The sequence below is a fragment of the Ovis canadensis genome, chromosome 5 (genome assembly GCF_042477335.2).
Source record: "Ovis canadensis isolate MfBH-ARS-UI-01 breed Bighorn chromosome 5, ARS-UI_OviCan_v2, whole genome shotgun sequence".
Classification (NCBI taxonomy): Eukaryota; Metazoa; Chordata; class Mammalia; order Artiodactyla; family Bovidae; genus Ovis; species Ovis canadensis.
This window is the reverse complement of record NC_091249.1, coordinates 62,319,573-62,330,403: the sequence shown is the minus strand read 5'-3', so window position 1 is coordinate 62,330,403 and position 10,831 is coordinate 62,319,573. Positions and strand designations below refer to the sequence as shown.

Below are 10,831 nucleotides of genomic sequence, written 5' to 3'. Positions count from 1 at the left end.
GCTGCAGTCCATTTGGTCGCAAAGAGTTGGACACGACTGAGGGACTGAACTGAACCGACAGAGGAAGAACTCACCTGTGGCCATACATCTTACTTCTTAAAAAAAAAAAAAAAATCTATAGAGTATATCAGACATCCTTGCTAGACACCATACCTCACTGTCATTCAGCGGCAGAGAATCTGCCCAGGAAGTACACTCCATCTTTAGTCCAATCACATCATCCTTAAAGTGCAGGGTAGGGCTCTCTCCCCTCTGCAAATTCTTGCCCTCCCATCTCTAGTTTCCAGTCCACCTTCTCTGTCCACCTTTCCATTCACTCATTCCTCTCTGCCCCGCCCAGAAATCGTGGCTTTGCCCACTCTTTTTTGTTCTAACTTTCCCGCCCCAGTAGTTTTTCGCCAATCGGAGACGTAATTGTCTCTTCCCTCCCGACCTCTTAGTGACTTTACGAGAAGGAAGGTTTCTGATTGGTTTTTCTGTAGCAAGAACTCGCCAATAACAGACAGACTTTTTTGGTTCAGCGGGTCAGGCAGTATTTTCGCTGATGATTGGTTGGGGTGGCCGAGACAGGAAAATGGCTGCGAGCTCCTCTATAGTGTCGGTGGCCGCGACGGCTTCCTCGGTTCCCGTCCTGCCATCCAGCTGCGATTTCTCAAATTTGCGGGAAATTAAAAAGCAGCTGCTACTTATCGCGGGCCTCACCCGGGAGCGGGGCCTCCTGCACAGTAGCAAGTGGTATGATGTCGCGGTCCGAGGGGACCAGGGTTGGATCCTCGGCCTTGGGGGGCTTGGGCTGATTCAGTTTGTGTGGCTGTTCTAGGTCTGCGGAGTTAGCCTTCTCCCTCCCGGCATTGCCTCTGTCTGAGCTGCAGCCGCCGCCGCCTATTACAGAGGTAACGACGTATTCACAGCGAGTGCTCCCCAGCATCAGAAGAGATACTGAGTGCCCTGTCACCAGAGGGGAGCACACTGTTTAGCAGGGATGTTTGTAGAGGGAGTTCAAGCCATTCACAGAGATGGATATTTTAAGCAATTTTATCTGTATGTGTTTGCTAAGCTTGGAAAGACTTGGTGCTCCAACTTAAGCTTTTGGAGGAATTAGTAAATAATGCTTGCTTAAGATTTCAACCTTGTAGATTTTTACAGCTCAACCTCGACAGTATTCATAACGAGGAGAAGCATCGAAGGTTTTTACAACAGTGCGAAACCGATTTTGGATCCAGACGGTTCAGGGCTCAAATCTCAGCCATACCAGTGACTTTTGTCAGTTTACTTAATTAACCTCCTGAAGCACAGTTTCCTCATCAGTGAAATGTATATAATAGTATTTACTTTATGGGGATACTGAGAGAGGTAAATGAGATATGAATACATTTTATGTATAATCTATAGTACATATGTTTACATAGTCTGTGTAGTCTGAAAGATTTTTGTCATAATCCATTGTTTTTCCTGAAGACGCCATTTCTTAATTCCACTGCTCCTCCAACCACACACACACACACACACACACACACACTTAAAAGCAGTAAATATTCATTAATCCAAAAGGTACAATGCATGACATATATACACTACCATGTGTAAAATATATAGCTAACAGGAAGATGCTGTATAACACAGGGAGCTCCACTCAGTACTCTGTGATAAATAGAGGGATGGTATGGGAAAGTGGGAAGGAGACTCAGAGGGAGGGGATATATGTGTACTTCTGGCTGATTCACTGATGTTGTATAACAGAAACTAACACAAAATTATAAAGCAATTATATTCCAGTTTAAAAAAAAGTCACACAGAAAATGTATAATGCAAGTGAGAGAGGTGGAAGAAGAAATAAGCAAATGATGAGTATATGTGAAAAGGGCCACCAGAATCCTAAGCTTGAATGGCCACATTTAGTACATGTTCATCCAATGAAGAAAACATGAATGTAATTTTGGTTCCAGTTTTGTGCTGGCAATATTTGGGCAGGAAGGATGAAGAGAAAGAAATTATTAAAGTTTTAATCAACTTATCCCTAGAATTTGAGGGAATTGTATGTTTTTACCTCAAGCATGTATCATTTAACTTTTTACATAGAGAATGTAGCTGTGTTTTTTGCTTTTACAGTATTAATATGTCAAAACTTGAAGACCAAAAAATACAATTAATTCCACAATATATTGCATTTATGTGGACATTTAAAAGTCTGGAGAAGGAAAGGAATGTCAGATATTAATGCTAGATATTTTATCATGACTTTTACTTTTTCCTTATATCATATGTGTATTATTGGCTCCATTTTACAGAAGAAGAAGTGAATACTCAGAGAAGCTAAGTAAGTTCCCTACTAACATCTTGAATCCAGGAAGTCAAGGAGTCAGAATTTAAATCTAGGTGCCTAACACTAAAGCATATGCTACTTCTCACTACATTTGTAGAGACAATACAAATTTCTGAGTGCTGGTTTAGTTTTTTAAAGTTCTTTCCCCAACTTTTTATTTTGAAAGAATGTACTTTTACCTTACTTCATAAACTAATAAATAAGTATTGGGTTTGGGGGAGGAGGAAAATAATTATTGTTTCTTACATCTTGAATTTAATAAATATGCTTCTTGGATTTGAACTTTTGTTATCCTGTTCTTAATCACTAACATAAGCTTGTCTCTTTTTTAGGAAGATGCCCAGGATATGGATGCTTATACCCTGGCCAAGGCCTACTTTGATGTTAAAGAGTATGATCGGGCAGCACATTTCCTGCATGGCTGCAATAGCAAGAAAGCCTATTTTCTGTATATGTATTCTAGATATCTGGTGAGGGCCATTTTAAGATGTCATTCAGTTATCAGCAAAGCATCCATGTTTAGAATACCAATAGAAAAAATTTAATCTTCAATAGTTTAGCAATAGTCTACTTGGTGAATATACTTTATAAATACTTAATAATAATAAAGAAGACATCATAAGAAAAGTAAAAAGAATAATGGTACGAAAGAAAATATAAAAATATTGACAATATTCATTATTGATAAAGGCAGCGGGCAGTAGACCGTCTATTTCAGGAGTAAAACTATATAGTTTTGGCATTGGTTGAAAATCACCTGTGACTATGGGTGAAATTTGCTGCCCAGAGCCACTGGTAGCCTCAGCTCACCACCCACGCCTCTGTGTGGGAAGGTGAAACCCAGACCCTGATATGTGTGGACTGCTCCTCTGGGCATGTGTGCATGCTGTGTGCTCAGATGCTGTCGTGTCTGACTCTTTGCGACCCCATGAACTGTAGCCTGCTAGGCCCCTCTGTCCATGGGATTACCCAGGCAAGAATATTGCAGTGGGTTGCCATTTTCTCCTTTAGGGGATCTTTCCGACCCAGGGATTGAGCTCATGTCTCCTGCTGCTCTGGGCAGATTATGTCAGTTTGAAATACTATGCCCAAATAATTCTTGAAAAAACTTCACTTGTCCAATAGAAATACTTCAGTATGTGTACAGGGATATATGTACAGAGCTGTTCATTGAAGTATTTTTTGTAGTAGGCAAAAAAATTAAGAACCTAAATAACCATTAGTCAAGAAATTCATTGTTAATTTTTGCCTGAAGTTTTCCTTATTATAATGTTGTGCAATGATCTACTCCAGGACTCTCTTGAGAAGTAAATTCTACTGGATTTCCCTGGTGTTACAGTGGCTAAGACTCTCTGTTCCCAATGCAGGGGGCCTGGGTTCGATCCCTGGTCAAGGAACCAGATCCCTCATGCTACAACTAAGGGTTTGCATGCTGCAGCTAAAAATCCCACGTGCTGCAGCTAAAAAAAAGATCCTGCATGCTGCAACTAAGACATGCTGTAGCCAAATAAATACATAAATACTTACTTTTTAAGCATATTTTTCCCTTCACTTATTTATGTATTTATCTAGTGTCAGTATGGACTCAAGGATACCTATTTTTTTTTAATGGTTTATAATTCATTATTGTACTTTATCGTTTTGGTACTCAAATTATTCCAGATTTGCAGTGGGAGCTCCTAAATAGTTGTTTAAAATCAGTGACCAATAGTAGGTTTCATTTTGGACTTGAACATTTCAGGTCAATTCAGGCTGCTAATTTTAGAACAGGTTTCAGAATAAACTGAAAAAAGACCTACTTACTGATTTTCTCTTACAGTCTGGAGAAAAGAAGAAGGATGATGAAACAGTTGATAGCCTAGGTATGAATTTCTTTCTCTTACCTTTTGGACTAAAGCAGAAGTTGCAAATTCTAATTCCTGTAGGAGCCAGGCAGGTAATATAAATGTGGGAAGTGGACTGAGGAGAAGTCTGCAAGCTGGAGGGCACAACTGACTGGTTGTCACCCAGCTGCCTCTGAGGGCTCCCTTGTGGGAATGTGGGCTTGGTTTTGTCAGGGGCTTTCTTCCCTTGGCCTTACCCTGTTCCCTGCAACCTGAACCTGGAAATTTAGATTTTTAGTTGAGGTTTCTGATATTTAAATATTGATAATTAACTCAAAATTTTAAAAACCTGGTGAACCTAACAGAATATGACTGCAGACCAATTATCAGTTGCAGTTTCTGTAATAAAGTAAATGGACTGTGTAAGATGTCATTGGCCATTGGTGAACGTTGGCTGGAAGTTCCAGTTGTAACTTTGGTTGACGTCAAAGGGGGTATCTGAGTCTGTGAAATAAAAAGCAGCAGTCTACCCTTAGGTCAGAAACTCTGTCTCTTTCCTAGGCCCTTTGGAGAAAGGTCAAGTGAAAAATGAGGCTCTTAGAGAATTGAGAGTGGAGCTCAGCAAAAAACACCAGGCTCGGGAACTTGATGGCTTTGGCCTTTATCTGTAAGTGTTAGAGTAATTTGGAACTTCTGAGAGAGATTCTTCTGAGTAGAGGGGAGATGTTATTAACTTCTGTGATCATTCCCTTCTTTTCTAGGTATGGTGTGGTGCTTCGAAAGCTGGACTTAGTGAAAGAGGCCATTGATGTGTTTGTGGAGGCTACTCATGTTTTGCCTTTGCACTGGGGAGCCTGGCTAGAACTCTGTAACTTGATTACCGACAAAGAGATGGTAAATTTGAGATGAGCTATGTGAAAAATCTTTTGCTTCAAGTCTTATGTAATTCTTTAATAATCGGGTAGGGGGAGAAAAATTTTGCTAAACCTTTCATTATAGCTACCACTTTGCTCCCTCTCCTATGGTCTGTTTCACTGTTGGGATTTAGGTCTTTATTTGAAAGACTAATGTCTAGCTCTTGTTTGGTAGATGCTGTTGGATTTGCATCCAGTTGTGTTAGACTATCTTTTCATATTCATGCTTTGAGGTTCAAGTTTTACTGTAACTTGTTTTATAGACTAAATGCTATTATAGTTTCCTAATTCCAAAGATGCTATAGGAATAATTTCTCTTAAATCAAGAATTGTATTAAAAGCATATTTAATATCTCTTCTGAACGGCCATAGGACTCTGTTAAGATTTAGAAATTTGTTAATTAATGAAAGAACGTATATGAAATTGCTTTCTCAACTGCAGTTGTTTTATTAGTTATTGTTAGAGAACAGTGTCTACAGAGTTGTCTACAGAATTTATTTTGCTGTTCTTCAGTAGTTAATAGAAGCAACAACATACTTCCTTTTGTTGACTCTAAGGGACCAAGGGCTGGGTTGATTTCCCTTAATAATGACACATGCTACTGAAAAGTCTGAAATCTTAATCTTGGTTTACTTCTATTCACTTATCTCTAACTGCCTACCAGCCTTTCACTGAAAGTTTGTTTAGCTCTGAACTTAAAATATGTAAAACCACATTTCTCATCTTGCCTCTTCAGTTCTCTTTCTTCCTCTCAACGTGATGGACTCTCAGTTACATTACTACTTCTCAAAATGTACTCAGTCTTGATGCCTCAAAGTCATATTTTGTCTCTTCCCTTTTTTTTATCTCCCTGTATCCAGTCAGTCATCAGACATTGCCATGGTTTCCTTCTTGTCTGCATCTCTTTCTCTTGGTTCCCTTTGCCATCTTGGTTATCATCTCAAAACTAGATCACTTAAAAGGAATAGACACTTTCTATCTAGCTTTCCTACTTTTGTACTTCCATTTCCAAGCTATCCTGCATACTGTTTCCAAACTTACCTTAAAGCACTCATATCATCATGTCATTCTCTTAACAAAAATTGCAATGTTTTCACATTGCATCCCATTTCTGGTTGTAGCATAGCACCCACTCTTAGTTCAGTCTTTTTTTTTTACAGCTTCCCAACACATAGCCTCCCCTCAAACTGAACTAGTTGTCTCATCCTGTTTACCTACACTCATGACTTTTTCCTCTGTTGTTATCCTTATCTAGAATGTTGTCTTTTTTCTCTTCCTCTCCCTTTTTCTATTCAGTTTCTACCCATCCTCCAAGACTCACCTCAAATCCTATCTTTTTGAAGCTGGACCATTCTTCCCTATTCCCCCTTTATGTTTGTGAGTCCTATTCACTTAATCGAACAGCATCTCAGGTGGTGCTAGTGCTGAGGAACCTGCCTATCAATGTAGGAGACAGAAGAGATGCGGGTTTGATCCGTGGGTTGGGAAGATCCCCTGGAGGAGGAAATGGCAACCCACTCCAGTGTTCTTGCCTGGAGAATCCCATGGACAGAGGAGCCTGGTAGGCTGCAAACTGTAGGGTTGCAGACTTCAACTTGACTGAAGTGACTGAATACATGCACACACCTGCTCATTATTAGGTGCTCTAATAAAATTTTGGTGATAAATTCTTTTAGAAAATAAAGATAGTTCCTTGATGTTCATTTGGGGGAGAGGTCACAGTATATTAAGTATCTCCCTCTCTCTCCTGCTGCCAGCTGAAGTTCCTGTCTTTGCCAGACACCTGGATGAAAGAGTTTTTTCTGGCCCATATATACACAGAGTTGCAGTTGATAGAGGAGGCCCTGCAAAAGTATCAGAATCTCATTGATGTGGGCTTCTCTAAGAGCTCATATATTGTTTCCCAAATTGCAGTTGCCTATCACAATATCAGAGGTGAGTGAATAAGAATAGCAAAGTACCATCAAATCCTGAAGGTAGCACTGTATTGTTTTCTGAACTCTGTCTTATTTCTGCAGATATTGACAAAGCCCTCTCTATTTTTAATGAGCTAAGGAAACAAGACCCTTACAGGATTGAAAATATGGACACATTCTCCAACCTTCTTTATGTCAGGGTGAGCTGCTTCCTTTGCTTGGACTTGATTAAGCTCTTGTGCTTTGAATCTCCTGGGTTGGATTATCACCTTGTAGCATTAGATACAAGAAAAATAAGGGTTTCTTTTTCATGCTTAGATCATCTTTCTTTTCTTTCAGAGCATGAAATCTGAGTTGAGTTATCTGGCTCACAACCTCTGTGAGATTGATAAATATCGTGTAGAAACATGCTGTGTAATTGGTAAGAGTCATTTTTTTCTTTCAAGATTTATGTTTATTGTAAGTAATCCAAATAACAACAATATAAAAATATCAAAAAAAAAGGAGGGGGGGCAGTAATCTGGCAGTCCAGTGATTAGGACTCAGATTCCACTGCAGGGGGCATGGATTCAACCTCCGGTCAAAGAATTGGGAGCCTGCCCGAAATAAAAGTGTCAAAGGTAATAAAATTATATACAGTAGAATGTCGAGGATCACTATAATCCCACTCCCAAGACTGTTTGGTGGATACAACTCCAGAATATTTTTCTGTGTAAATAGTAAAGATGGTATATGTGTAGGTATGATTATTTACAAAAATTGTGTCATTATATACACTGCTTTGTAATGTCCTTTTTTTTTTAACCTAAAATATATCTTTTTCCATCTTTTCATGGTATTACATCTAGAGTTGTTATTATTTATGATGGCTAGGTAATATTTTATTATATTGATGTGCTTTTTAAAAATTTAATTAACTTTCTATTGTGTAAGTTGTGGCTAGTGTTTCTCTTCAGGAAAATTAGAGATACCAAGGGAACATTTCATGCAAAGATGGGCACAATAAAAGACACAAACGGTATGGACCTAACAGAAGCAGAAGCTATTACGAAGAGGTGGCAAGAATACACAGAAGAACTATACAAAAGAGATCTTCATGACCCAGATAATCACGATGGTGTGATCACTCACCTAGAGCCAGACATCCTGGAATGTGAGATCAAGTGGGCCTTACTTGAAGCATCACTAAGAATAAAACTGGTGGAGGTGATGGAATTCCAATTGAGCTATTTCAAATCCTAAAAGATGATGCTGTGAAAGTGCTGTGCTCAATAGGCCAGCAAAGTTGGAAAAGTCAGCAGTGGCCACAGGACTTTAAAAGGTCAGTTTTCATTCCATTCCCAAAGAAATGCAGTGCCAGAGTATGTTCAAACTACCACACAGTTGGACTTATCTCACATGCTAGCAAAGTAATGCTGAAAATTCTCCAAGTGAGGCTTCAACAGTATGTGAACCAAGAACTTCCAGATGTTCAAGCTGGATTTAGAAAAGGCAGAGGAACCAGAGATCAAATGGCTGACATCTGTTGGATCATAGAAAAAGCAAGGGAATTCCAGAACAGCATCTACTTCTGCTTTATTGACTACGCCAAAGCTTTTGACTGTGTGGATCACAACAAACTGGAAAATTCTTCAAGAGATGGGAATACCAGACCACCTTAACTGCCTCCAGAGAAATCTGTATGCAGGTCAAGAAGCAACAGTTAGAACCAGACGTGGAATGACAGACTGGTTCCAAACTGGGAAAGGAGTACATCAAGGCTGTATATTGTCACCCTGCTTATTCAACTTTCATGGAGGGTACATCATGTGAAATGCCGGGCTGGATGAAGCACAAGCTGGAGTCAAGATTGCTGGGGAAAACATCAATAACCTCAGATATGCAGATGACACCACCCTTATGGCAGTAAGCAAAGAGGAACTAAAGAGCCTTTTGATGAAAGTGAAAGAGGAGAGTGAAAAAGCTGGCTTAAAACTCAACTTTCCAAAAACTAAGATCATGGCATCTGGTCCCATCACTTGTGTCAAATAGATGGGGAAACAGTGGCTGACTTTATTTTTTTGGGCTCCAATATCACTGCAGATGGTGGTTGCAGCCATGAAATTAAAAGACGCTTTCTCCTTGGAAAGTTATGAGCAACCTAGACAGCATATTAAAAAAAACAGAGGCATTACTTTGCCGACTAAGGTCCGTCTAGTCAAGACTATGGTTTTTCCTGTGGTCATGTATGGATGCGAGGATTGGACTGTAAAGAAAGCTGAGCGCAGAAGAATTGATGCTTTTGAACTGTGGTATTGGAGAAGACTCTTGGGAGTCCCTTGGACTGCAAGGAGATCCAACCAGTCCATCCTAAAGGAGATCAGTCCTGGGTGTTCATTGGAAGGACTGATGTTGAAGCTGAAACTCCAGTACTTTGGCCACCTGATGCAAAGAGCTGACTCATTTGAAAAGACCCTGATGCTGGAAAAGATTGAGGGCAGGAGGAGAAGGGGATGCCAGAGGATGAGATGGTTGGATGGCATCACCGACTCAAAGGACATGAGTTTGGGTGGACCCTGGGAGTTGTTGATGGACAGGGAGGCCTGGTGTGCTGTGGTTCATGGGGTTGCAGTGAGTTGGACATTACTGAGCGACTGAACTGAATTGAACTGGACTACAAGGAGATCAAACTAGTCAAGGAAATCAATCCTGAATATTTATTGGAAGGACTGATGCTGAAGCTGAAACTCCAATACCTTGGCCACCTAATGTGAAGAACTGACTGATTGAAAAAGACCCTGATGCTGGCAAAGATTGAAGGCAGGAGAAGGGGATGACAGAGGATGAGATGGTTGGGTGGCATTACCAACTAGATGGACATGAGTTTGAGCAAGCTCTGGGAGTTGGTGATGGACAGAGAAGTCTGATGCACTGCAGTCCATGGGGTCACGAAGATTCAGACACAACTGAGTGACTGAACTGACTGTTAATATATAAAAATTACTTTAGGAAGCATTTTTGTATGTATGCATTTATTTTGTTTGTTTATGTAACTGTTTCTTTTTCAATTTTAATTTTTATTTACTTACTTTTATTACACTGGGTCTTTGTTGCTCTTCATGGACTTTCTCTAGTTGTGGTGAGCAGAGGCTACTCTTCTTTGTGGTGCACAGGCTTCTCATTGTGGTGGCTCCTCTTGTTGTGAAACACAGGCTCTAGGTGCAGAGGCTTTAGTAGTTATAGCACATGAGTTCAGTAGTTATGGCTCACCGGCTCTAGAGCACAGGCTCAATAGTTGTGGCACATGGGCTTAGTTGCTCCTCAGCATGTGGGATCTTCCTAGATCAGGGATTGAACCCGTTTCCCCTCCACTGGCAGGCAGATTCTTATCCATCGTACTGCCACGGAAGTCTTTTATGCAACTCTTTCTGTGTAATAAGTTCCTTGCAGTGAAATGCTGGATCAAAAGGGTGTGCATTTTAAACTTACTAATATTACTAAAATGTTCGTAAGAATTTCCAATTCTATGAAAAAAAAAAGAGATTACCTCTTTTTGCTATACAAGGGTGTCTCAAGCTTGGCTCTGTTGACAGTTTTGGTTTTAATTTCTTTTTCGGGAGGCTGTCCTATACACTGGGGCTTCCCCCGTGGCTCAGTGGTAAAGAATCCACTTGCCAATGCAAGAGCCTTTGGGAGATACATGTTCATTTCCTGGGTTGGGAAAGTCCCTTGGAGAAAGAAATGGCAACCCACTCCAGTATTCTTGCCAGGATAGTTCCATGGACAAAGGAGCCTGGCAGGTTACAGTCCATGGGGTCACAAAGAGTCGAACACGCCTGAACGACTGAGTCCACATGCATGTCCTGTACACTGCA

General features: G+C 40.3%; 1 protein-coding gene and 1 non-coding gene across 3 annotated transcripts in view; both read left to right on the top strand.

Annotated features, from left to right (window-relative positions):
• The first annotated feature begins 546 nt into the window (after window positions 1–546).
• Window positions 547–10,831, top strand: part of CDC23 (cell division cycle 23) — a 29,522-nt gene continuing 19,237 nt past the window's right edge. Inside the window, exons 1-9 of one of the 2 annotated variants that reach the window (XM_069589824.1) lie at window positions 547–735; window positions 821–893; window positions 2,656–2,793; window positions 4,143–4,185; window positions 4,708–4,813; window positions 4,908–5,040; window positions 6,819–6,996; window positions 7,080–7,177; window positions 7,317–7,398. In XM_069589824.1, the coding sequence (XP_069445925.1) occupies window positions 575–735; window positions 821–893; window positions 2,656–2,793; window positions 4,143–4,185; window positions 4,708–4,813; window positions 4,908–5,040; window positions 6,819–6,996; window positions 7,080–7,177; window positions 7,317–7,398 (1,012 nt within the window). In that variant the 5' untranslated portion in view covers window positions 547–574. The remainder of the gene's footprint in view (window positions 736–820; window positions 894–2,655; window positions 2,794–4,142; window positions 4,186–4,707; window positions 4,814–4,907; window positions 5,041–6,818; window positions 6,997–7,079; window positions 7,178–7,316; window positions 7,399–10,831) is intronic. The other variant, XR_011446601.1, reaches the window with a different exon arrangement.
• Window positions 3,065–3,179, top strand: LOC138441929 (small nucleolar RNA ACA64). The gene has a single exon (XR_011257496.1). It is a non-coding gene; the product is annotated as a small nucleolar RNA ACA64 (small nucleolar RNA).